Genomic DNA, 27,789 nt, shown 5'->3' on the forward strand with positions numbered 1-27,789 from the left:
CGCTAAAAGAGCTGAAGGCCATCCCATAAAGTGCTTATGAAAAGTGTTTGGAAGACTGAAAGATTGGTGGGGATTACTTTGAAGGCGACAAAAAAATATTGATAAATAATTAGATATTTATTTACAATTTCAGGGATTTTTGTCCCAATGTATACATATGTATGTATGTATACATATATGATCAAAATTAAGTTCTTATATGAGAAGTTTTTTTTTTATTTTTGAAGCATATTCGAATTTAACGTTTGTTATTGTTTATTTAATTCAATTTTATTTTGCTTCATATCTTTCATTACATTTGACGTTATTTTTTTTAATATAATATTTTTAATTTTGTTTTAATTTATTATTTTTGTTTTTGCTTTAATTTAATTTCATTTAATTATAATTTATAATAATTTAAGTCAATTAATTTGCTCATTTAAATTTATTTTCATTTTTTTAATTCACTTTATCACATTTAACATTTATTATATTTACTTTTGAAATATTTAAATTGTGATCACCATTTCGAATCTTAATATTTTATTTTAATTATGCCTCACAAATTTAATTGATTTATGTCTGTCTCGTTGATTCAAATAATGACAACAGCAAGGAAAATTAACAAAATAAAATAAGAGTAAGTAATTAGCGCTGCCTATAAATTATGCACACACACACCTATGTACATATGTATGCACATATTATACTACCGAAGTATGCATGAGATCGTCGCGTCGAACAAAGTAAACTAGTGAAATTCGCGCTTACACTCGATGCTATTTTTAAGCTATTACCGGTTGACGAGTTGCCCAGTTGCCCAGTTGCCGGCAGCAAACAAGAGGCGAACGGATCACGTAGCTTCGTAAACATATCTACCGATATTTGTTTGCATTAATTTACAATACATCTGTGTAGGTGTGCTTAGTGTGTGTGTGTATGTAGGGATGTGTGTTCCATATTCAAAATAGCCCATTGCGAATTCATAGCTTTTTTGCGGCTTGAACGCGTTGTTTGAACTTTTGTTTACATTTCAAATTCACGCATGAAATGTGCGAAACGAGAGGAAATGAATGACATGCAAATAAAGGAAGAATGTAAACAGTGGGAAATGCGAATAAACAAAATTAAAGTCATTTTTAGCATTTCGCAAAATAATTATTGCCAATAATGATTAATTTTCTGTATTTACAGGGAAATATGTATGTATATGTATATACAAATGTATGTAAATATATACCTTTGCAAATAATTTATTACATATTCAAATCAATTGCAAATTTTAAGATACTTGCTTTTGCAAAAAATGAAAATATATATAAAACCACCGTGTATAATCCAAATGACGTCATTACTTGCCTTTTTTGCGTAATTATTTATTATTTTTATTTGGAAAAAAATACACTTTTAAGTTCCATTAAAATTATTCGTGATACTTAGCACATTTCGTGACAGTTGAGGCGTTAAAATTAATAGAGAAAATGTGGTAACGACAAACCAATTAAATAAGAACAGCGCCATGCATTGAATAAATTTCACAAAAGTTATAAAAATCAACTTAATTTAAAATCACTTTATAAGCTAAAGTTTACAGCGTGCAATTTGACACATCAACTAACTGCATATCTATTGCGCCTTAAATTAATAAACCGTTGCTTTAAGGGGGTATTCTGGTCTAGGATTTTGAAAAAAATCGGTTTTTTTTTGCATATTTTGAAAGTTTAGACTTTGACCTTGGAAGGATTTTTCAAAATTTGACTTATTTTCGGAGATACAGCCGATTTTTTGACATGGCGTCCGTGTTTACTAGAATTGTCTCCTAAACTTTAAACGCGTTTTTCTCGAAACTACTTTTTTTTGAGGTGATAGACATGATATCTCAAGTTCAACCGATTCCTTAAAAAATTTTGTGTATTTTTTCTTTATACAATGCTCTATCGTGTCTGCCTTGGATTTCCAAATATTTTGATTTGAAGTATTTTTAAAAAATTCGAAAAGGTGGAAAAAATCGGATCAAAAAAAAATTTTTTTTTCAAGTCGACGCCATTTTGTTATTTTTGTTTTTGAAAATGGTCAAACCGATAACGACATCCTTACTAATGAAGAATATTCTTGTTTTTTGAGTTTTAGATCTCTACAAGGGTTGAAATCACGTCAACCAAGACGCACCGTTTGTTTTGAAGCCCCCACTCCACCGGCCCGTATCTCGACGAGTTTTGGTTTTTTTTTCTTGCAATTTTTTTTATATTATTAAAATGTCAATAAAAAACATATAAAGAATGGATAGTAAAAATGTTTTTAATTTTTTTATCTTAGTTTAAAAAATGCCTAAAATTCATGCGTCTAGACCAGAATACCCTCTTAAATCTTATATTCCCTACTTCCCGTATAGCATAATTATGAATTCCAATTGATTCTTTCACTTTCTGGTGTACAAATCAAGATCAAATTAATATAACGGTAAAAAGCTTCGCATGAATAATGCCTTTAAAGTATACCAACTTATGACTAAAAATTGTCAAAATTCAACAAAAAGTGTTGAAGCCCCTAGGTACCGAATATGTGAATCCCACTACCTATAGTTGACTTTTGATCGAAATTATCAAAATATGGAAAATACAATTCAAATTCAAAGAGAATTTTTTCCTAATAATATCAATAACTATATGTATATCAAAACTGGGTTGAATCAGGTCTATACTTCTCTGAGCCCCCATTACCTAATATAAAGATTTTCGAACTTCCGGGTGACATTCTACCGATATATCGTTCAATATGTGAGTTATCCCAATGAAAATAAGAGGGCGTGTTTTACTCATAACAGTGTATCTTTGTGGCTAAAATGGGTAAAATTGGGTGAAAACCTGACCTAGCCCCCATATAATTAATGTCACGATTTTCGAACATCCCTCTGATTTTACTCCATATGATTGGTAATTGTATGTGAGGTAGTTTATGAAACCCCGGGAACATGTTTTTAGTATGTAGCATGTTAATAAGTAGTATGTGGTATTGGCAAAAATAGATAAAATCGGGTTAATGCTACCCCCATCTTCCATATACTACATTGTTTTCTAACAAACCTTTTGTCGAATATGTTGGCCAGTGTATGAGTTATATACTATAAAACGCAAAATGTCAAACTCCGAACCTCTGTCATTTTGCACCTTCACCTGTGGACTTATTTTTAGTGCTTCTAGAGATATGTACATATGTACAGATATTCCTAGCATTCACGAAGTATTTGAAATAACTAAATTTATAGGAAAGGTTCCATGCTTAAGTCCAAATAAGAACAAATTTCTATAAATTTGATGAAAAATGTACAGCTAAAAACTTTAATCCTTTAAATTGCCATTGATTGCTCCTTAATATAATTCAATTCTCGACTCAACAAATACTGTTAGTCCTCCGAAGCCTTCCTATATACTGCTAAGCATTGTATTAGAAACTTTCTTGTAGTTATAGTAATAGAAGTTTCGCCAAATAGTTCAGGCCTAAAAGTGGCGGAGTATCAAGTATGATGATACCGACTCGTCAAGTATGTGTTGCTTAAAATCTTAATGAAGAGGAAATGGGATTATACTCAAAACCAATAATTGCTGAGAGTAGGCAATACTTCGGAATATAAGAATCGATGGCTGAGAAAGAGATTTGATTCGAATTTAAGTGGAATCACTGCAGAAATTTATATTTTTGGTTTTCGAGAAAATATACTTGTCTGTTTTAAGATAAAAAATGACTAGAGTATTTTGTAAAATGACTAGAGTTATTTTTGTATTTCCATTTTTACAAAGAGGTCACTAATTTTTTAAAGTTCTCCGGTACCTGAGTATTTTTATCCAAGCAGAAAATATGTGATTTTATATGTTAGAGAGTATTGCACAAAAAAAGTTGAAGGTAGAGTCTGAAGTTAAGATAAAAACTTGGAAAAAAAAATTTTCGAAAAATAAAAAAAAATCGAAAAATAAAAAAAATGTTGGAAAAATAAATATCAGAAGACAGTCCAAGTATTTTGTAGAAATAGTAAAATTTAGACAATTAATAGATAATTAAAAATGAAATAAATAAATATGTGGGTAGTGAAAGAACTTAGAAAACTAAACAGACAATAAAAATTGCGAGCAAACAGATACCATGAAAATTGTTAGATAAAATCAAAACGAGGCCAGGAAATATACTGATGTATACTCGTAGTATAGTATGTACACTATAGAAAAAATAAAAAGAGAACTAAATATGTAAATATGTATAACTCTATAAATTATAAATACACAATATATGCCCACACAAGTGTTATGCCTTCGTTCGACCAGCCCACAACAAAATCAGCAAGATCATAGCGAAATAGTCAGACGTAAACTCCCACACGAAAACAGTTAAGAAATGAAAAAAATACATATATTATTTATGCTCGTAGCAACGTCATTAAATGCCAGAAGTGAGCAGCGCAGTGGGAGCGGAGCTGACACAAACGCTGACGTTGTACGTTTGTGAACCGCTGACGTCTCAAGTGAGAACGGAAGTGCGAGAGCATAACGAAGTGAGTGGGTTGACGGAGAGAGAGAGAGAGAGAGAGAGCAAAATAGATTTTTAATTTGAGCGCATAAATCTTTAGCGATCGACAAGTGATCATGACGCACCACAAAACTACAATTTATTTGCACGCGAGTGTGTATGAGCGGTAGAAGGCAGCGCTTGCTATAAAATTATGAAGTCGATTGAGTTATGCATAGAATTGATTTCTCGTATATTTTTTATGTTGCAGTGCACTTGTGGCGGCGCCTACTCATAACAATTACAATTCAAAATTCAATTTTTTTGCTCTCTTTATTTTTGCAGCAAACTACAAGCAGTCATTACTTCCAAGAAAATACAAAATATTTTTCTTCTTCATACTGTTTAGACGCCACAAATATCAGACACTTGACGTTGTATAAATCATAGAAATGAGCGTTTGGCATAAAAATAAAAATAACAAAAACAACTTTGCAAACAATGAAAAATGCTTAAGATGAAAAGCGCTCTTTGCTGGCGCTGTGGGTTTCGCAAGCATTGCAAAAATAGTGTAGATGACTCACAGCCTTAGAGCTGCGAAATGCCACTGTGTCAATTAGTCAACACACACACGGATTCTCACACTCGCTCTCATACTAATACCCACTAATTCACCCGAGCGAGCGTGTGTGGAGGCAACAAAAACTTGTCCAATAGTAAATGCCGCTTCTGCATTAGCGCTAGCAACTAGATTCTAGTAATAATAAAAATACTGGTTCGTAGCATTTGTGTGGTGGCATCCACATGCGCTGATATCTTAATTGAGAATCGCATAAAATCGTGGCGAATTAAATTACTTCAAAGTAAGTGACTTGAAATGTTTTGCTTGTGCTCGTTTTGAGTACTTCCGTCGCCGCTTGATAATCTATTTGGCGATTTTTAATAGACACCCATAACTTACTGCAGCACTTGAAGATGTGTGGATATTATATACAGATACTAGGGTGGACTCAACTCTGGAAGGCATATTTCAAGAATCTGTAAATCTGATAACTTTACTTCAAGTTAAGACCGTCCTCATTTCGAACAATGAGAACCCAGTAAGCTAATGAAGAAAGATAACTACATTTGGAACCACTAAGAACCGAGAGGTCTGATAGATCAATTTAATTCGATGTAACCGGGATGGGATTGAAACTAAGCCAACTAAACTAAAGTAATCTGACTTAATGTAGAAAGAAATATGACTCTTGTAAGGCTCCAACCCTACCCTGTGAGTAGATGATGAAGCATTCTGTAAACAAATCTAATAGTCTAGTCCAGAGGTCTAAAACGAGCGTCATATAAGAGATACCACTCTTACTCACTCAGTAGCTTGATGACAAGAATACCGATCGCGATTTAGTTACTGGACTCGTTGGACTTGTCTTGATCTTACGGATATTAAGATGAATAGAGAGATGAGACCATTCGGACATTACGAATTTTCGAGAGAAATATTCTGCGGAAGATTTATAATCCTCTGCGCATTGGCAAACGTGAATACCACAGTCGATGCAACTATGAGCTTTACGAGATATTCGACGACATTGACATAGTTCAGCGAATTAAGAGACAGCGGCTGTGCTGGCTAGGTCATGTCTTTTGAATGGATGAAAACACTCCAGATCTGAGAGTATTCGACGCAGTACCCGCCGGGAGAAACAGCGGAAAAGAAAACCTCCCTCCTTTGGAAAGACCAGGATGAGGAGCACCTGGCTACACTTCGAATCTCCAATTGGTGGCAAACAACGAAATGGAAGAACGGCTGGCGCGTTGTTGTAAACTCGGCTATAACCGCGTAAGCGTTATTCATACCAAAAAAAAGAAGAAGATAGGCAGACATTGTACGTTTTCGTTTCCACACAAAATTATTCAGAGTCTCCTTAGTAAGTAAGTAAAGTCTGATATTTTATCGTTTCTAAGGCAATTCAGGTATCTAAATTTTATTTCAGGATCAGTTCAACCGAATTAAATAAAATGAAATGAGAGACGTCATGTGCTCCTCGTTAATATCTAAAATCCCACTAACCGAAGTGTAACCAGAAGCGATCCAACCAAATCCTCGACTTTGATCAGTGCAGATAATGTTGGAGAGAGCATCGAGGCGTACCGCAGCGAAGAAAATTGAATGAAGGCGTTTTTTCATGCGACGCTGTTTAATGATCCGTCGGCACCATTCTAATGTGCACTCACACACCCTCCAACGTATATACATTAGCAGTTCTCTACCGTATTCGCACGCTTCGGTAGCTTCAATGCGCTAAATCTTCAATATATTGTTCATATTTGGATTTAATGGCGCACTTGAGTTCACTATGTCATCGTTGTTGTGTTTGCTGTTGTTTTTGTAAGTGTTGTTGTTTGTGTAGTTGCTGTTGCCCATAGTTAAGTAACTTCAGTGTTATATCTGTTGCAAATGCAATTAACGTTATGCAATACGAGCACCTCACACACACACACACACACACATACATCAAACAAATTAACGGCACTCCCATTTATCCATTCACCCATTTTCTATGCATTCCACTCGACAAAGTTGTGCTTTGTGCGACCGCCGCATTACCACCCCCACGCTCGCCCCACCCCAATTCTTTTGTTCCACCTTCGGCTGCCGTTAGACTTTGGACTCACTTCTGTTATACATGCACAAAGACCTTTATGGTATACGTTCATACATATGTGTGCTTGCTCACGTTTTGCACTATTTCTCCAGCTAATTTATTGATTCTATTGAGTAAGTGGCGCATTTATCGCATTCGCTTTGTTGGTTCGGTTCGACTGCAAACTCGGTTAATTTCACTTAAACAGCAATTAACTAAATTGACTTGAGCTGAGTTCAGTCCGCTAAAGTTTTCGCAATTACCTTGCAAGGTAATCGACTAACGGTTAATTAGGTTAGTTTTCATTAACCGTGAATCGGGGTTACGAAGGTCAGCTAACTACTTATCACGGCTAAGTTGCAAAGAAAGAAGAATTCCGTATCGATCAAATAGATTACCAAAAGATAGCTCAGAACAAAGAGCGTGTGAGTGTGGTGGGTAACAATAATATAATTTTCTGGTATTACGATATCATTGTTTTCTAAACAGTAATATTGATTTGAATATTTGGCGGTATTAAGAATGCTCATGATCTGTCTAACGTGGTTCTGTATACGACCCGCGTCAATGTCGGACTTAACCTACTGCTCCAAGAGGTATTGTGTTTATCACAGTCGAGGCATAATTTACACGCTTATTTGACAGACAATGTCACACCTCTAAGCGTGTTTTTTACATAAATTTTTTTGGACAACTTATGTACAAATTAGCTTAGGAAAGATATCCATATAAAATCAAAATAGTGCGTTGTTATCATCTTTCAGCAAAAGTCTGGTTCAAGCTTTTTGGACTTCAACTTTACTTTTAAAGAAATGATCGGACTTACAAGGACTGTCGCAAAAGAAACAGGAATGTTAAAAAAACATCAAAAAATTAATATTTTTCAAAAGTTATATTTTTTATTCAAAGTAGTTTACTTGTGCTTCGATACTGCGTTTAGCCCGGTCAATTAGCATTTCAAATGAGTGTTTAAGGTCATTTTTCGGAATGCTCTTGAGAATATCGGTCGTCGCCTTTTGGATAGCTTAAATGTCCTGAAACCAGTGTCCTTTCATGGGCAAATGAAGTTTTCCAAATAGGTAAAAATCACAGGGTGCCAGATCAGGTTAGTAGGGTGAGTGATTAATGGTTAATATGGAGTTTTTGTCAAAAAATCAGTGACAAGCGTCGACCGATGACACGGCGCATTATCGTGCAACAAGCGCCAGGACCCTGCCTCACGGTATTGTAGTCGAGCACGACGAATGCGTGACAAAAGACGCTTCATAACACCAAGGTAAAACACAGCATTAATCGTTTGGCCAGGTGGGACGAACTCTCGGTGTACAATACCCTCGGAATCATAAAAACAAATCAACATTGCCTTTATTTTTGACTTCTGAAGACGACCGACTTCTGATCGTCACAGAGGTCCTCACGACCTTCCTGGAATCGCTTAAACCACTCATGCACATTACTACGGGATAGGAACTGATCACCATAAACTTTTTTCATCATTTGAAATGTATCAGTAAACGTTTTCCCAAGTTTAAAACAAAATTTAATATTTGCTCTTTGTTCATAATGCATTTTACGACCGATGACCAAAAGCTGCTGTCACTTTTTGATCGATAACATCGATTGTAGTTATCCAATTGTCTTAATTTTTTTAAAATGTCAAGAGATCAAACTTTTATTTCATATACCCACCAATAGGTGGCGCCACCAGAAACAGTTATATTTAAAAAGTTCTGTTTCTTTTGCGACAGACCTTGTATATCGAGACGTCCGATGAGATCCACCAAAATTCTTGATGAAGTTGCACCAACGTAAGAGGGTATGGTGTCTCTAATATCACGATCACGAAGATTTCTGTAATACAGAAAAGTTTTATCTGGGGGCCTATTCTGTAACTCGATTCGAAAAAAGTCTACTCGAATTCGGATTTTCAAGCCAATTTTCGAATAAAATATTCGTTAGCTTTTGAGTTGCAGAAAGCAAAAACGAATATTGTACGTATTTATTCTGGCACAGGGTGGTCCAACTTTCGCATAATTATAAAGTAGATCCGAATTTCGAATAGAATACATTTACAAATCGAGATACAGAATACAGAAATACAGAATCGCGGTTGAGAATGAAACTCGGAAACGTCTTGCTGTGTTTAATATGAAAGGGACAGTAAGTACGCAGTACAAAGAGGTTGAAGATGTATTGAAACAAGCCAATAAAACATCCATTCTGTGAGCATTGACAACTACTGCATTGAACTTTTAGTTAAAAGTTAGTGGTAAAACAGGTTTTCGACTAAACTTGCAATAAAGCTCCATGAATACGCCGACTTTTCAATTCTTTCTCGTACATAAAAAAAGAAGATTGATATGAACTAATCTATGTTCCATACAAGGTAAATAACCACATACACAAGTGTCTGAACTTCATTGTCAACAATAAAGTTAATATCTTAAACTAACATTCAAGTCATGCCCATTTATCTTATCTAGCTGGTTGATATCAAAACCCGAGCAAATGGGGTTGAATATTTCACTTTTAATGTTAATGTTTTATTACCAATTAAATATTTGTAGAATCTTCTCGTATATGTACTACATTGTTTTATCTGGTTATCACAATAAAGAGTCAACAAAGAAGACAACTAAGAAGTAACTTATCAACACTATAACAAGTCGAGATATGCATCAAAGATTACTTCAGACTAAGTTATGGTTTTCAACAAAGTTGCTAAGGAGAGTATTATAGTTTTGTTCGCATAACGGTTGTTTGTAAGTCCTAAAACTAAAAGAGTCAGATATAGGGTTATATATACCAAAGTGATCAGGGTGATGAGTAGAGTTGAAATCCGGATGTCTGTCTGTCCGTCCGTCCGTCTGTCCGTCTATCCGTGCAAGCTGTCACTTGAGTAAAAATTGAGATATCATGATGAAACTTGGTACACGTATTCCTTGGCTCCATAAGGAGGTTGAGTTCGAAGATAGGCAAAATCGGCCCATTGCCACGCCCACAAAAAGGCGAAAATCCGAAAACCTATAAAGTGTCATAACTAAGCCATAAATAAAGGTATTGAAGTGAAATTTGGCACAAAGGATCGCATTAGGGAGGGGCATATTTGGACGTAATTTTTTTTTTTGGAAAAGTGGGCGTGGCCCCGCCCCCTACTAAGTTTTTTGTACGTATCTCGGAAACTACTATAGCTATGTCAACCAAATTCTATAGAGTCGTTTCCTTCAGGCATTTCCATATACAGTTCAAAAATGGAAGAAATCGGATAATAACCTCGCCCACCTCCCATACAAAGGTTATGTTGAAAATCACTAAAAGTGCGTTAACCGACTAACAACAACGTCAGAAACACTAAATTTTACGGGAGAAATGGCAGAAGGAAGCTGCATCCAGGCTTTTTTTAAAAATTAAAAATGGGCGTGGCGTCGCCCACTTATGGACCAAACACCATATCTCAGGAACTACTAATCTAATTAATTTTACAACAAAATAAAAAAATATGTAAATGACGGATAATGAAATCTCGATTATCACTTTATCATGCGAGAGTATAAATTGTTCCGTGACACCCGAACTTAGCCCTGCCTTACTTGTTTTTCTTTCTCTTTATCTCTTTAAATAAATAGTTTATCAAAATTGCTTTGACGGCTGGCATAACTCACTTTCTTTATGATTGGCAAGTGAAAATAATACTCCTAGCGTCTGATGAGTCGACGCTACGAGTTTTCGAAAGAAGAGTTCTGCTGAAGATTATGGTCCTTTGCGCATTGGCAACGTCGAATATTGGATTCGATGGAACGATGAGCTGTACGAGATATGGAACGGCATTGACATAGTTCAACGTATTAAGAGAAAGCGGCTACGCTGGCTAGGTCATATCGTCCGAATGGATGAAAACATTGTAATAGGGTATCCAAAATTTTTAATACACTGTTCAAGGCATAAACATTGTTTTGAGGGAAGTACACAAGGCCATACCGAAAGAGTTAGAGAATTGGAACAAAATGTTTGGCATAAGCAGTGTTAGAGTTAGAAAAAGGAAGCGAACACAACTTATGAAGACGACACCAAAAGGGTTACCACTGCAGAGACCGAACAAAATAGAAAAATCAGCAAAGAGAAGGGTGAAAAGTTCTTCTGTCTTTGGCCATCATATCTTATTTGGAAAAATAGTTGTTGAATACACCTAGTATATAGGTTATATATGTACATATGTATATACGTATTTATTTTTATGTATTTCTTGCATGCTGTTAAATAAATTAAATTAATTAACAATAAATAAATAAATTTTCAATATGGACTTCCCAAATGTATTACAGTATTCTATATAACACCAGAACTAAATTGTTGTTCGATTGCATTTGCCGAAAGAAGTCATAAAAAATTTACATGTACGTTGGGATTACATAAATAAAAGTGCACACATACGTAGACACATTCATACTACATAAACTATATACCCCATATTTCCATGTTTCACCTCCAACTGCGTGCGATTGCACAATTCTCTCACATTAACCATGAATATAACGAGCCCATCGATTATGTGCGGCAGAAAACAATTTCAACTACAAAAACAAATACGAAAAAATAAATATACAAAAGTGAAATGAAAAAGGGAAGCGGCCATAAAAAGTACCGAAATGACCTTGCCGCGCTGACGCCCAATTTTTGAAGCTTGTCGCTTTCCGAAAGGCGGCAGCGGCACAAAAACCAACGAGACGTAACGAGAGAGTGACAGCAATTAAATTATATGCGTGACCTTGGGCGCACACAGAACACGCAATGGCAGCGGTGCACACACCAATGCACGCAAATGCTCCACCAAAAACAAGAAAAAATCAAAAGAGAACAACAAAAAAGCAATGGAATTTTGGGCCACTTCCAGGTATGCACACACATATGAACATATGATACATTTGGGTTTGTAATTGTTGTTGTGATTATTGTTTGCGTTATACACTTGTGTACCAACCTGAAAGTGTTGCGGCATTTGCTGGTGTGGATGCTGTTGTTGTTGCGCCGCTTGTGGCTGATGATGGTACGACTGTTGTTGCGGCGATTGTTGCTGCTGCTGGCGCGGTGAACCGTACGCACCGGCATTGGCGTCCGCGTAGTAGCCGGCGGCTTGCGGGTGTGCGCCACCGCTGCCGGCGACGTTGCCGTAGTCGTGGTGTATGGGTATGTTGACGCCGTTGCTGTTGGTGTTGCCGGCAACACCGCCGCCGCCACCGCCAACACCCGCCGCCGCGTTGGCATTCGCAGTCGACAATACGGTTGGGCGCATTGTTGTTACTTTTGTTGCACTTGCCGCGCGCTGCAGTTAAAGCGTTCTTGTTCTTTTTTGTTTTTTGTTTTAGTTATTTTCTGACACTTAATTGACTGGCCTGTAGTCGCTGCGTTTATTTCGTTGTTGTTGTTTACGTTTTTTTTGATTTTTTTTACTTTCGATTTTTTGCGTAAATTTTGGTGTTAAACGAGTGTTGTTGCTCTTGTTGTTCCAAAGCTTTGTGTTGTTGTTGTTTGTTCACTTTTTTGTTTGGTTTTTTGTGTTGCTTCTTTTTCTTGTTTTCTTAGAATAAATTATATTTTTGCACTTTACTGTAATTTAATGTTATTTAATATATTAAATGATTTTTAGAATTAGAGCTGAGAGTATAAAACAAAAAACTATATCTAACATTAGTATGTTAAAAATTTTTGAGTAGAAGTTGTTGTTTTCAAAAATTTAATAAAAATAAGTTCGTAAAGTTGAAAGATTTTTTTAATTTCAAATTTTTGTTTTTCTTTGTGTTTGTTTTTTTTTTTTTGAAGAACCGTGTTGTCGTGTGCGTGGTTGCCAGTTTATTAAAGTTTTTGAAACTAAGTGAGGTGAGTTTCTGTGCTTTTGTCCTGTGTTCATACTTAATATTTGTGAATTGATAAAAATGGTTAAATTTTAGAAAAAAGTTAGGGAAACTTTTAGAATGACAAATCGCATTGAAATGAATACGTGTGGAGTGGAGTGGCCCCGCCCTCTAACAAAATGAATATATCTATGTATATCTCTAAAACCACTCAAGCTACAATAACCAAATTCGGTGAGTGCAAATCTTATAAGAACTTCTACCGAAAGTGTTTAAATGGATGAATTCGAAGGATGATCCCGCTCACTCTCCATATAGCGGTACTGTTAAAAACTACTAAAAGCGCGATAAATCAATAACTAAATACGCCAGAGACATTCAATTTTACCATCCAGATGATATAAGACAGCTTTATGGGAGACGGTGTAAAAATTGGACGATGGGCGTGGCACCGCCCATTTTTTGGTGAAATCCCATATCTCGGAACCCGACCAAAATTGAATACGTGGCATTCGCTTTACATTCTTATGTCACAGTGCGAAAATTGACGAAATCAGACAACAACCACGCCTTCTTCTCATATATACTCGTATAACACAATTTTAAATTCCACTTCATTGATTCAGTTTACAGTACACAAATCAAGAAGCGATTAATCAGAGATAAAGAGATCCCCAACTCGCCTGTCACTGAAAATGTGAGAACCGCTCACCTACCGAACTTTGACAGTTGACTGGATTGGATAGGTTTTGACGTTTTGCAATTGGAATGACTGGAACGGCCAGATTGAAATTATACCAAAAATATATGTGAACGGAGGAAATTGTTGCCGCTGTTCAAGATCGCAAATAAAAAGTAAAAAAAAAAAATGAAAATCAAAGAAAATGCGAAATTTAAATATGTTTCATGAAACGTTTTGCTATTTGATGTATAGAATAATTAATTTTTCAATTACAAATGATTAAAAACGTTTATTAATTGAGAACTAACAGGCTTAATTCACCTTATTAAGTATTGAAAGATCAAAAGTCAGTTGTTTTAATATATCATAAAATCATAAAAAAGGATTTAAGTAGTTTCGCCATATATTAAAAGTCCAATATATAATAAATTGCAATCGTAATAAATGTTGGGTGTTTTAATTTAAATGCCCAAAAATTCTTATTTTGTTCGATGTGGCCACAATGGAAAATGTTATAAAAAACGCTTATTTTGAGGCGCTCTCACGCTGGAACAAGTTGGGCATCCCATTATCCCTGCAATTAATATAACGGGATAAAACTTTGCACGAATAATGTTTTTAGCGTGTGGCACTTTATGACAAAAAATTGTTTAAATCAAATAAAACTATTCAAGTCCCTAGGTATCGAATATTTAGACCCCGGTACCTAGAGTTGACTTTTGATCGAAAATGTCAGTCAACGTGTGATATATATAACTAAATTGAAGGGAAAATGAAATGAATGAAATGAGGAATCCTTCTCTTACAATGGTATATCTGTATGTCAAAAAAGGATTGAATCGGAACAATACTCCCCTTAGCCCCCATTTACTTAAAATAAAGATTTTCGAACTTCCAAGTGAGTGTGAGTTATCCCAATGAGAATAAGAAAGTGTCTTTTATTCATAGAAGTTTATCTTTGTGCCTAAAATAACTAAAATTAGGCGAAAACTTGATGATAACTAATCTGACAATTTTCGAACATCCGGCTGACTTTACTCTATATGATTGGTTTTACACCTTAAAGTATTTCTCTGGCTTTGATTCTTGCAAGTTGCAAAAGAATAAAATGTTTGGTTGCACCCGAACTTAGCTCTTCCTTACTGGCTTGTTATAATATTAATTATTATTATTTTAATTTTAGAAATGTATAGTGTGACTGCTTTTTTCATTTTTTAACTAATTATTTGTAAATGTTAATTGCTATAAAAATTTGGTGAATTTAATTTGTTTATAATATAAAAAGGCAAATTTTGAATTTAATGGCAACGTTGTTTGTTTATATCATTTGATGATTTTAGAAAAATATTTGAATACTAATTTTGCAAGGGTTTGTAATATATGTACATATATTTTCATATACATATGTACATATATGTAAGTAATAATTATTGTTTTATTTGTAATTTAAATGGATAATATTTATAAATTAAATATCGTTTTTTAGTGCTTTTAATTAAACTACACATACAAACATATGTATGTACGCATCTGTGTGTACTTCCCTCGCAGACTACAAAATTTTCCACAAATTTTCCGCCGCTCACCGTGTGGCTTCTACCCTCACCTCTACTTACTTCGGTGTAAGGAATTTCGCAATTTCATTTCAACAATTTGTTTAAAGTTCGTGACAATACCGTTAATTGTTGTTGCATGCTGCCTTCACCCAGCTGTTGCGTCGCTTATGCCTTTCGCGTTGCGTTGCTGTGGGTGGCGTATGAGCAACCAAGAATGCGAGCGTTAATCTGCTTGGTCGCTGCTTTCAATCACTACCACTAAACAAACAACAACAACTACATATACATATGTATACATATATTTTGCGCGGCGGCGACTACTCAGGTCGTTCGTATGTAGCTTTTGCTCGCCTGAAATGCGACTAGCTTTGCTTAACACACAATGCACAACTGCCTGACTACCCGCTGAAGAGCTACAAACTACATACTTGTATGTATGTACATATAGTACTCGTATATCATTCCACCAGCCGCGCTGCAGCCTCGTCCACAAGCTGTTTTGCTTTGTTGGGGTGGCGAGTGGCGCTCGTTTTTCTCGCGAAGGTAGGGCTGTTGCTGACCACACGCTCGTTCTAGCGTTTTGGCTATTGCTATTGCTGTTTGTTGTTGTTGTCACTAAAATGTGCCAGCTGCTGGCTTTCGGTGGTGGAAAATGCTTTTTCGATGTTTCTAGTAGCTTTTGGACTTTAGCGGAAAATTTGTGAAAATTTTCACAGCAGCGCGAGTATTCACACACACGTACACACTAATTTGATTTGAAGTTAGTATTTAATTTTTTTGTTATATTATTTTATGTTTTTTTTTTTTAATTTAGGTTCAAATTTAATGTAGTATAATGAGGGCAAAACCGGCATTTATGGTGCACAATTATCGATTTTTAGAAACAAGCAGCTTTTTTGTGTGGCTTTTTATTGTTGTTGTTTTATTTTCTGCCCTGCAAAGCGTACGCATTTCACCTTGTGGCGCAACAAGACGCAGTAAATTAACCTAAAAGCACTTGCAACGCTGGCAAATGGCGCTGTGACACGCGAATGCGGCGCAAATTCAGCAAAACACGGTATTTTTGGGAGTTTTTGCCAAAAAAATTTAATTCCGCAATGCAGCGTTTTGGAAAATAGCACACTTATGACGCCACCATGCGCAGATTTGCGCTGCTGCTGGCCGTTAAACTGTTTTTATTGTTGTTGTTTTAAGAAAATTCCTTTTCCCACTGTTGTTGCAATTGTTGTTTCAATTTTTTAAGTAAATTAGTTTCACAGTGTTGTTGCAATTGTCGTGCTGCGTGTAACTCATGCGGCCGCACAGCTGAAAGCCGCGTGTTCTTCACGCACACTCGCACACATACATACATACACATATGCACCAGCTTATCGCGCACACATTCCACAACACGAAAAAAGTAGAATTAGGAAAAAAGAAGATTAAAATAATTAAACTTCGCCTCCGTAGCGATCACATACGAAATTTAAAAAAGAGTAATTTAAAAAAAAAGAGCGCACACACATACATTGGCAACAAAGGTGCATTTAGTAACTTTGCATTTTTTCTAGCTTTCTTTATTGCTTTTGTTGTTATTTTTTTAATTTTTTATTGTTGCTTTTTGCACGTATTTCTTTTTTATTCACGTTTTCCTTACGATTTTTTGCCTTGTTGCTTTGGCGCCGTCTGCTATAAGCTTCTTTACAAAATGACAACAACAATATAAATATGTATTTAAACTTTTGTTTTTGCTTCCGCCGTACTTAATCGCTTCGTTGTTACTTTTAGACTGTTCGCATCGCAGATGCTCAACTGCTACCTTATGGCCAGCTAGTCGCTAACAATGTCAAAACTCACGCTTCTGCCAACAGCACTCACGCTCCGCTCGCACTCATCCCCAATGTGCTCCCCCTAGGCTTTGAACGTGCGCGTGTGTATATGTGTTACTCCGCTCTCTCTCTTTCTCACTGTTACCGTAATGTACACTTTCTCCCCATTAAATATTTTATTTGCGTGTTTGCGCCAAGTTGATAGGGAGCTTGGTATAGAGCGCGTTGAGGTTGTGTTGTGAGAGCGACAGTATTGGGTAGAGAGTAGAATTGAGCACAGTTTGCGTGCCGTTACAGTTGCACTGTGGAATGTTAACTGGAAATGTGAAAGAATTTCGACTGATAGTTGTAGAACACTGGTGAATAGCACATCGGGAATAGGAATAAGTTTCGACATAACCTCCCGGCCCCGATTTCATTTAGAATTTGAGTTCAGACATGACTTTGTTGTGGCTTAAAAGTCAAGTTCCGCTTTTTGATATTAATTTAGTCAACTGACCGATTTCTGGCCGGTTTGTAAATTCTCAGCTGATGGCCCAGTCGAGGTTAAGTTTACTAAATTCTCGAGTTTAGTCAGAGACAAGCTTAGAATGCAAATGTACTAAAGAGATGTAAACGGTAATACTATTTCAGACACCCATACACTCAATCTCAAGAATCACATTTCCACATCCAGCGAATCCCTTCGTGTTCGTAAGGTAAACCTTCAATTTTGCAATGTTATACGATACCCAGAGGTGGCCTACAGAGAGCGAAATAAAAATGAAAGCACTTGGCGATAGAGCTCTAATCCTTAAGGCTTAACTTGGAGTCACATGCGATTATTTCGACAGTTTATCGGAGATATGTATAGTGCGGCAGGAAGTCTAGTGTGTCTTTATTGAATCTATATCGAAATTTCATAATATTTTTCGACGCTACCGTAGTCTTGTAAATTTTGGAGCTCTTTCTGCCGACCATATACGTAATGAACGAAGCTAAAAGTAGGAAAATGGAGATCTTACTGAAATTGTAAAGGCCTTTGAAGTTCATTCATTGGCTTGTGCTTATGAATAAACAACAACTGATGGCAGAATGGGTTTAGTAAACACCTAACCTTCACGTGGACGGTAATTCAACATTTGTAAAAAGTGAAGAGAATTACAACAAAAACTAAGTACATCGCTAGTTTCCCGACAGCCGACAGCCGACATATTCTGCTAACGGATCGCGCAACTGTTGTTTGCAGTACATGAGGCTGCACCGCCGTCAGCCGTTCAGAGATTGAAACGGACGGAACAACTGAATTGACGTTTTCGCATTAAAATTATTTGTTTGTTTGTATGTAGTGAATTGTTTTTGTGCAAGCATTTGAAATGTTGACCACATTACTCGTAGCGAAGCTACACACATCAGATTTATAAATAGATTCGAACGTGGGTTCCGATGGGTGGCGATGAGAGCACAACACGAAAAAGCCGAACAGACTAAATATTTAAACGTCAAATGGCAAATTGGCGAAAACGGCTAACGACGAAAGTTCACACACAGAAATACACATACAAACACATTTACAACAAAAAAGTGTAAAAATAAACAACAACAAAAGGCACTTATTGTTGTTTTGCGCTCATCATGCTGACGATCATATGAGCACATAACACTAACAACAATAGGCGATTTGTTTGCGATTTTAGCCATTACGTGGTGTCGGAGGCACCACAAATATACACACCGAGAGATACATGTATATATATGTATGTGCAATATATTTATATAGTTATGGGAAAATACTGACAACTAAGTTAGCTCAAGTTGGACAACAAGACGTTTTAGTGAGCGCGCGAGGTGTTCGTTCCGTATTTTACACAATTTTCAATCGTGCTGCGAGAGCAAGAGAGCGCGATTTAATGAAGCTTAGTAAATCAGCTGGCAGCTCGATTTTTCGTGCAAATGGGGGATATTTAATTAAAAGTTGCGGCGCTTCAAAATAACTAAAGCCTTCTTGCTTTTAAGATTGAGTTAGAGCAGTTAATTGCATGCCATTACAAAAGCACTGATCAGTATATCTACTCAGTATATGCTTCGAGAATTCACTCTCACCGCTCTTTGACCAAAATTTAGTTTAGACACTACAAAGCTACATAAACTGTATTGAAAACATACAACAACAACAGACATTTTCACAGATTATTCTCGAATAAAAGCTAATAGCATTTGGACCGTATAAATAAAGACATCAATTTTAGTAGGCGGCAAAGAGCAACAATCATCTTTCATTGCTTGTAAAATATTCAAATTTGTTGTTTGGGCGAGCGCATATGGAATGTTTAGTAGTACATACATACATACATATGTATGTAGGTATGTTCGTATGTGCGTATGCCTGAAAGTACTAAAATATTTAATGGAATTTTGTTTATCGTTGATCGCTGGTATTTAAGAAATTTATTCTTTGTTTTAAATTACATCCGTATCCATTAATATGTAACGACGTAGATTATTTAGTGATTGTTCTATGCATTTTTCTTCTAATTTCGTTTCAAAAAGTAAGGTTAGGTTGGAATATATGATGTAACAAGAGGTACGCTGTCATCTATGTTCTATTCTATTGTGTTCTCTCGCCTTATAATACTTTGTTCAGCCCCAGGGCACTTATACATACATACATATGAATATTAAAAAAGTTCTGCTTGGAACAGTTACAGGTTAGTGATTGAATCCAAATCGGGAAATCAATGCGTGAATACGAAGTGCTTGACAAGCCGGATGAAGCGGGTGATGCTCGAAAATTCTACAAAACGATGCGGCGACTAACAAAAGGTTTCAAGATCAGAGCATTCTCTTGTAGAACCGTCACAGGTGGGAACACTTCTCCAGCCTGCTGAATGGCTGAAAAGCTTAACACCAGGAGATGGTGAATCCGATTTCCTAATCGATGACGATGTAGCAAACGTTCAATTGCCCGACCCGTCTAAAGAACAACAAAGCGGCAGGGACCGGTGGATTGCTGGCCGGCGAAGAACAGATTAGTTCAGCTTTATTGTAGAATATGGTCGGACGAAAGCATGTCCGACGGTTGGAATAAGTGTGCACGGCCCAATTCACAAAAAGGATGACTCCACAATCTGCGCCAATTACCGTGGGATAAGCCTCCTCAACATTGCATATGAGTTTATATCGAGCACATTGTGTGAAAGATTAAAGCCCACCCTCAAAAAACCTTTATCGGTGTGGCTTCAAGACTGGAAAATCAACAATTGAAGACCCGTGAAAAGAGGATCGACACACACTACCTCTTCGTCGATTTTAAATCTGCTTTCGACAACACGAAAAGGAGCTGCCTTTATACGGCTATGTCTGAATTTGGTATCCATATCACTGGTCAAGCAAAGCAAATGGATCTGGTTGTGAACGAGGGCAAGACGAAATATCTTCAGTCAGCAAACAAACAGTCTTCGTATTCGCGACTTGGTTCTTATGTCACTGCTGACAGTCATAACTTCGAAGTCGTAGATAATTTCGTCTATCTTCGAAACAGTATTAACACCAACAACAATGTCAGCCTTGAAATCAAACACAGAGTAACTATTGCCAACAGGTGATACTTCGCACTAAGGAGGCAATTGAGAAGTAAAGTCCTCACTCGACGAACAAAGACCAAACTCTACAAGCACTCATCATCGTCGTCTTGCTATATGATGCAGAAGCATGAACGATGACATCATCTGATGAGTCGGCGTTACTAGTTTTCGAACGAAAGGTTCATTTGCGCATTGGTAATGGTGAATACCGCAGTCGATGGAACGATGAGCTATGCGAGATATACGACGACGTTGACATAGTTCAGCGAATTAAGAGACAGGGGCGCTAGTCGCTGGCTAGGTCATGTCATTCGAATAGATGAAAACACTCCAGATCTGAGAGTATTCGACGCAATACCCACCGGAGAAAGCAGCGGAAGAGGAAGACCTCTACTCCGTTAGAAAGACTAGATGGAGAAAGACTAATCATCAGTTGATGTTGATGGATGTTGGATGTCTTGGACGTGGTTCGTCGTCAACGCGTTCTCGATCCTATTTGAACAATTTGTACTAATCAAAAGCATTTCACTTCGAATTTCCAATTGAAGCGAAAAGTAAGAGCGACGAGCGCGCTGTTGTGAACTCAGCTATAACCGGTGTCTACGCCAATAAAGAAGAAGTAGAAGATAAATATTGTAATATACATACATATGTATCATGGTATGTACGAAACCTAAGCATGAATCTGCGATCGTCGCCTTTTAGTTCCCTCGATACTGTTTACAAAATACAGTGAAGTTCTTGAATTTTCGAAAAAGTATTTCTCTAAGGATAGTGTCTCTACTTCTATATGCTTGGAAGACTGATCTACACATTTAGGACCATCTCAGAATCAACATCCATTAACCAGTGGTATTGGAGATCTTAATTAAATAAAGAAAGAGAATCAGTGGACTTTTCGGGGTAGTCATACGCCAAAGACCATCAAGGTGAGTATCCTAGCTGCGAAGGTCATTGCAGTGTTGTCGATAAAAAATTAAATAGACAGACGAAAACTTTCTAAAATTCAATGATTAATAAGAAATCGCAGCAATAACGGTCTTGATGGCAAAGCTATCACTAGCACACGTTTTTATTGTATCGATAAGAATTGTACTTATCGCATAATGACTAAAAGATAAGATTTCACTTCGATTAGCCATAAAACACAGAAGACAAGAAATATGAATTTGTTGTCTATGCGGACTCTTTAAAGAAATTGAGCCTTTAACCGCACAAATTAAGCAATTAGGCGAGCGTAAAAATCAATACGAAAACAAAATGGGGCCAACACCCAACAACAAACAATAAATCGATAAAGTATGGCACAAATAAAACAAAACACTTTACATTTCTTTCCACACTTCCACTTTCCGCGTTTTGGCAAGTGACTCACATAAATTCCACAAAGGTCATTGTCTAATTGTGCGACGGGAATGTGCCGTTGTCTTAATGGGAATGGGCGTTGCAGAGTGTGAATCGAACGTGGTAATATTAGAATAGCCGCACGAGCGCACTTCCGTATTGCATGTTGAACCACAGCGTGCGCCCTTCGAACATAATTATTTCGAAAAAAAATCGACACTCAACACGCTCACGTGCTCTTCGCGTCAGGGAGCTCTCTCATTTCCCACATGCGCTCTCTTTGTGCTCAACTCAACGCCGGTTGCCCTTTATGCTCAATCTTCGAGATTCCCCCACCGGCTGTCTGCTGCCCATCAAGTACCGAAAGGAAAATACTGAAAACCGCAAAAAGAAAATCTCACACAAATCAGTATATGCTTAGCTACAGCATCTATTCTCATTGGATTGTTGTTGTACGTGTTACTGTTGTCGCTGTTGTGGCTTTCCTATTTCCGTATCGGCCACCAAATGCGTTCAATGGCGTAATTGAAGACAAGAGCCACAACAAATGTGGTCGTACATACATATATACAAGCATATATGTACATATGTATATAAAATCTAAAGAAAGAAAAACAACCACATTCATGTAAATATCGTGTGTGAAATGGATCTTTGAATGTCACCTGAGCAACAACGACGACGACATCGTGATGATGATATTTAAAATTATCTTAGGAAAGTGCGTTAGTAACAGAAACAATAATGCGTCACGTAGATATGTATACACATACGAAGTACTGTTACATTATACATTACATACATATGTATATTTATATATATGTAAATATACAAATGTCTATTCGTGGAGCCCAATATCCTCTTTTATAGCTTCTTCCGCCTTCTGTAATTCGATTATAGGTTTTAGAAGCGAAGTCGCGTATAAAATTCAAATAGCGCTTGAATATCTTTTACGATGTCGAGTGTCGAAAATTGGTTTATCCAGTTTCAAACTGGTTGGACAACGGTTTTAGTGAACCACGCCTTGGTGCTTTTGGCAGAAGTTCATGATTTTGTATTGGCAGACCGCCAATGAACCATGCAAATTATTTTTGTTCCCAAACTAAAAGAAGTTACTTGCCGATCTTTTCACCTAATATTTTCATCAGAGTGGTGGCCTTCCCCTTCCTTCCCACGGTGGGTATTGCGTCAAATACTCTCTGAGTTGGAGTGTTTTCATCCATTCGGACAACATGACTTAGCCGACTTAGCCGCTGTCTCTTAATTCGCAGAACTACATACATATGTCAACGTTCATGTCGCCGTTGCCAATACCAAAGAACCATAAATTTTCCACAGAAGCTATATCCCGAAAATTTGTAATGCCCGCTCATCAGATGTTGTCATCGCTCATGCCTCTGCACCGTGTAGCAGGATGGGGATGATGAGTGACTTATAGAATTGGATGTTTGTTCGTCGATAGAGGACTTTACTTCTCAATTGCCTACTCATTCCGAAGTAGCACCTGTTGGCAAGAGTTATTCTGCGTTGGATTTCGAGGCTGACATTGTTGGTGATGTTAATGCTGGTTCCAAGATAAACAAAATTATCTACGACTTCGAAGTTATGACTGCCAACAATTACGTGGGAGCCAAGTCGCGAGTGCGACGACTGTTTGTTTGATGACAGGAAATACTTCATCTTGCCCTCGTTTACTACCAGACCCATTTGCTTCGCTTCCTTATCCAATGATATCAATATCATCAGCTATAAACTCTTATAGATGATTGAAGAGTAGAAAATAACCTCGGATGAGAGACCCCCTTTTGAGGGCGAACTTTGATGAAGTGAAAATAATATTATACCAACCCACCAATTCGGGTTTTGTGCAAAAGATAACATTGGTAACGAAATAAGATAAGCATTTGAACCCAGATAGTACTGTTCAGCTATATTTCTAGACGTATGTAGCTCAGGCGATTGATAAAGAGTGGTATGAAGGCCTTTTATATAAGAATAAAAAAAATCTACCTTTGGAATTGTATAAAACATGGGAGTCTTATTTAAGAAAATAGAAAATTTATGGTAAAAGTGGGAGATTTCATATCTGATGAGTGACAGATATGGGCTGGTGTACCACATGGCAGTGTTTTAGGCCCAACTTTATACGTTATATATACAGCAGATGTTCCAACAGCTAATAATGTATTGGCATAAACTTTTGCAGAAGTTTTAATGAATCGTAACAAATGCCACATTATAGCATGAAGAATATTAGCGGAGAATTTAAGTTCTGGCGAAGAATGGCTAGCCAATTGGCGTATAAATGTGAGTGAACAAAAGTGTAAGAATGTGACCAAAAATATGCCCGGCAGTAGAAATGAACAATATTTTAGTACCATAAGCGAACGCAGTAACTGGGTACATAATTAGGTGTAGCTACTGTGGCTTGGTGAGGAAAATAGGTGCCCTTGCAAATTACCCCATCCGCAACTTATTATAATTGCATATAATGGGGCCGTTATTGTTAAAAGTCATTGGATTGGTTTAGTTAGTATTTTCGGTTTCACATTTTGCTTACGACTTCAAAGGAAATGATCGTGAGGTGAGAGGAGTCTTAGATCAAATGCAGATTTTTCGCCAACTCTTTTAAAACCTCAAACCACGCTTCATAAAACACCTATTTAATTGAGGAAATCCCAACTTAAAGCTGTATGAATTTCGAGTTTCGTTTTTAAATTACCAAATTACATTTGTTAATTATGCCGCACACCGCTGGCAAATGACTTTTATAATTATTTTTACAATCGCCATTTCGATCGTTTTGATTTTGGCGAACGATAAACACTTCATTACATATTTCATCTTGTTACAACAACAGCAATAAATACTACAACAAAACAAAGCTACAACTGAGTACGTGGGCACCGCCGAGGCGTCCAAGTGAACGAACTCCAGCCCAAGCAGCGCAGCCGGACCAAAGCTAAGCGCGGGTTAATGCAGCCCACGTGACGTTTTACGTTTTCTTTTGCCGATGGTTTGTTTGTTGTTTTTTGCGTGATTTCGCATTTGCATTTGCATGCTTCTGGGCAATACAGTGGCGGCAGTGCGATTGGTGTTGCTCGATGGTGAGTTCAACGCGCAGGAAGTGAGTCCAAAGAGGTGACAGCGTGTTTGACCTGAGCAACTGCTTACTCTTGGGTGTAAATATGTGCAAGTGTGTGTATATGTACATACATACATTTGTATGTATGCATGTGTGCATGAGTAATTGAGCGAGTGTGTAATTGAATTCAATTGATTATTTGCTTTGCAGACTGTGACGACACAAAAATGTGGACACTTCAAGACGCTAGTTGTTGTTCTCTTTGCTGTTCAGGTTAAAAATGTGTATGTGGTTTTGCTTTTACCGGCGCACCTTGTACGGCTGGAACTCACCAACACACACACGCACATACATATGTACATTCGCTAAGCCAAAACAAGACGTGCCATGCCAAATCGGTGACTCCAATCACTTTGCAACTTTTTCAGATTTTTTCTTTTTTTTTGATTTTCAACACTTTAATAAGCCACTTGATTGGCATAGCAATTTGCGTTATGCGAGTGTGACGAATTTTCCTTAATAAAATTACATTCCATTCATATATTGCTCAATGCAATTTCAATTGACAAGACGCGAATACCCGCACACACACACACAGACACATACAGCGAAATATATAAATTTGTTTGAATTGCAAACCGAAGCGTGATGATAATTAATTAACAAGCCGTAAACGGTAAAACTTAGGCGCACTTATGTATGTATATACAAACATATACTTATATAATATATACTTACATATATGTACATATGTTCAGACGTAAGTACCCATTGAACTCGTCGCATAACTCTGGGTGAAATTATTGTGCACACATAGTACATACATACATACATACATACATATCTGCATAATTATGTGGGTGAAGCGTTGCGAAATGATTACGAAAAATACTGCATTTATTGTTTAAAAGGAAAGTGAAATATTTTCATAAAAAGTGTGATATGTTGGGCAGAAGTAATTAATTCATTCAAAACGTGCTTTCACCAGTATGAAAGCTCCTTTACATAGACCATTATGTAACTTCTCCGCTTTAAAAACATGCTAGGCAGAGAGCTTGACAGCTTTTTAATGAAATAACGGTTGTTTATAATTCTTAAAAATGAACTGTGTCGGCTTATCTGGCCTAGAAACAACGTTAAATCTGCACCGAAGCTATAATACCCTTCACATATGCCGCTAATTAAGGCTACTTAATACGGAAAAGATCTTTCGTAAATCTTTATTTTCAACATGATCTCTATTGGGTGCAGGCCACAAAGTATTGGGTCTCCGACGTGTATTTGTGGGTGTTACAAACTTCAGGCGAACTTTATTTGTATGCTCTCTTCAGGGTAGAAATTTAAGCGATAACGTGAACAAAGGTTTGACCGGTCTAAACCTCGGTGAAGGTGACACTACTTTCATAAGTGCACAAGTAAACGGTGACCATTCGATTCGCCAATGGATCCCAGTTTCGTCGACAGCCACAAAGCGGATAGCACTTACGTTAAACAGCTTTAAATACTGCTACAAAGTGGTGTTACCATTGTTTTCCGTAGAGAATCCCATCACACGGACAGCTTTCTCAGGTTCACGATAACATGCTGGATACCACGATATCGTAAGCTTTTGTCACGTGCTACCACGTTGAAATCCTTTAAGCGTTTATATTAGGCTAAGATTTTCAATTTTTTTCCGAACTGCATATTTTTCATTTAGAGAACTATCACTTGTCTCCAATTTTTTATAAACCAATTACTGACCAATTTTTCGGTAAAAAACTAACTCTCTTCTCTACACTTCCACCAATTTTGTGATAAATCTGGAGGTAACCAGTAAGGAAGAGCTAAGGTCGGGTATATTTGAACATTTCATTTTCTTGCAACTATTCGCGGTCTAAAGTCACGCGGAAGTTTGCAAATCTTCATATTTGGTATATGAAGGCTAAGGGAATCTGATTCAACCCATGTTTAACCCACAGGCACACAGTTATTTGAGAAGTAGGCGTGGCTGTAGGCCGATATGGCCTACTTTGGCACTGTAACATAAAGATGTCAGAGGATGTCACATACCAAATTTTCCCGTAATTATGATCGTTTATACATATACATATATATTTGCATATTATATATGTACATTATATATTCATATCTATCTCAATTATTTTTGGGTGATACGTACAACCGTCAGGTGAACAAAGCTGTTATCGTTTGTAGAAACATGTAAAATAAAATCCTTATTTTTTTCCAGATATTACGAATCACCTAGAATCACCATCTCTTTTGGAGGTCTTCTTGGGCAAGGTGAGATTGACAGTTTATTTATACACTCAAATATATGCAAAAAAAACTTTTGTAGGTGGATCTATTTCGGCTTAACAAAATTTTGGCATGGTGCAATTAACAAACCTTTCTAAACCAAGTGGGTGATATGCAAGTACAGAAATTAGCGATATGCTGAAGAACTTCGCTTTGGTGCGGATTGTGGCTGGACGTTCATCCACCGTGGTGAATGCCAGGACTCGTCGACGAATCCCACACCAAATTTGTCCTTCTTCACAATTCCCACCGTGGCGCTTCTTCGACTGACATCACTGTCAGCCTTAATTCTTACGAGTACAGCAACCAGCTGGACAGCGGCGACTTCACAATTAAGAATCGGGCATTTTAGATGCACGCCCTTAAATCGTAATCCTAAACACGTTTTTAGTGGTCTTCATCAAGAGGGTATCCCTCATCCGAAGCTATTGTTCCCTTTTCATTGATAGGGTTTTTAAGTGGCGGTCCCAAAACCAGCGC

The 27,789-nt window shown here is 36.9% G+C and overlaps 1 protein-coding gene across 5 annotated transcripts in view; it reads right to left on the minus strand.

Annotated features, from left to right (window-relative positions):
• The window catches only part of LOC126762682 (BAG domain-containing protein Samui), a 39,015-nt gene extending 22,036 nt beyond the window's left edge, over positions 1-16,979 (minus strand). For 2 of the 5 annotated variants that reach the window (XM_050479606.1, XM_050479602.1), the window contains exons 1-2: positions 16,848-16,979; positions 12,103-12,728 (exon numbers count right to left, since the gene is read on the minus strand). In XM_050479606.1, the coding sequence (XP_050335563.1) occupies positions 12,103-12,414 (312 nt within the window). In that variant the 5' untranslated portion in view covers positions 12,415-12,728; positions 16,848-16,979. Of the gene's footprint in view, positions 1-12,102; positions 12,798-16,847 lie in introns of all 5 variants that reach the window. The other 3 variants (XM_050479605.1, XM_050479603.1, XM_050479604.1) reach the window with 3 other exon arrangements.
• Positions 16,980-27,789: the final 10,810 nt, after the last annotated feature.

The sequence above is a fragment of the Bactrocera neohumeralis genome, chromosome 6, assembly GCF_024586455.1.
Source record: "Bactrocera neohumeralis isolate Rockhampton chromosome 6, APGP_CSIRO_Bneo_wtdbg2-racon-allhic-juicebox.fasta_v2, whole genome shotgun sequence".
In the NCBI taxonomy this organism is placed as follows: Eukaryota; Metazoa; Arthropoda; class Insecta; order Diptera; family Tephritidae; genus Bactrocera; species Bactrocera neohumeralis.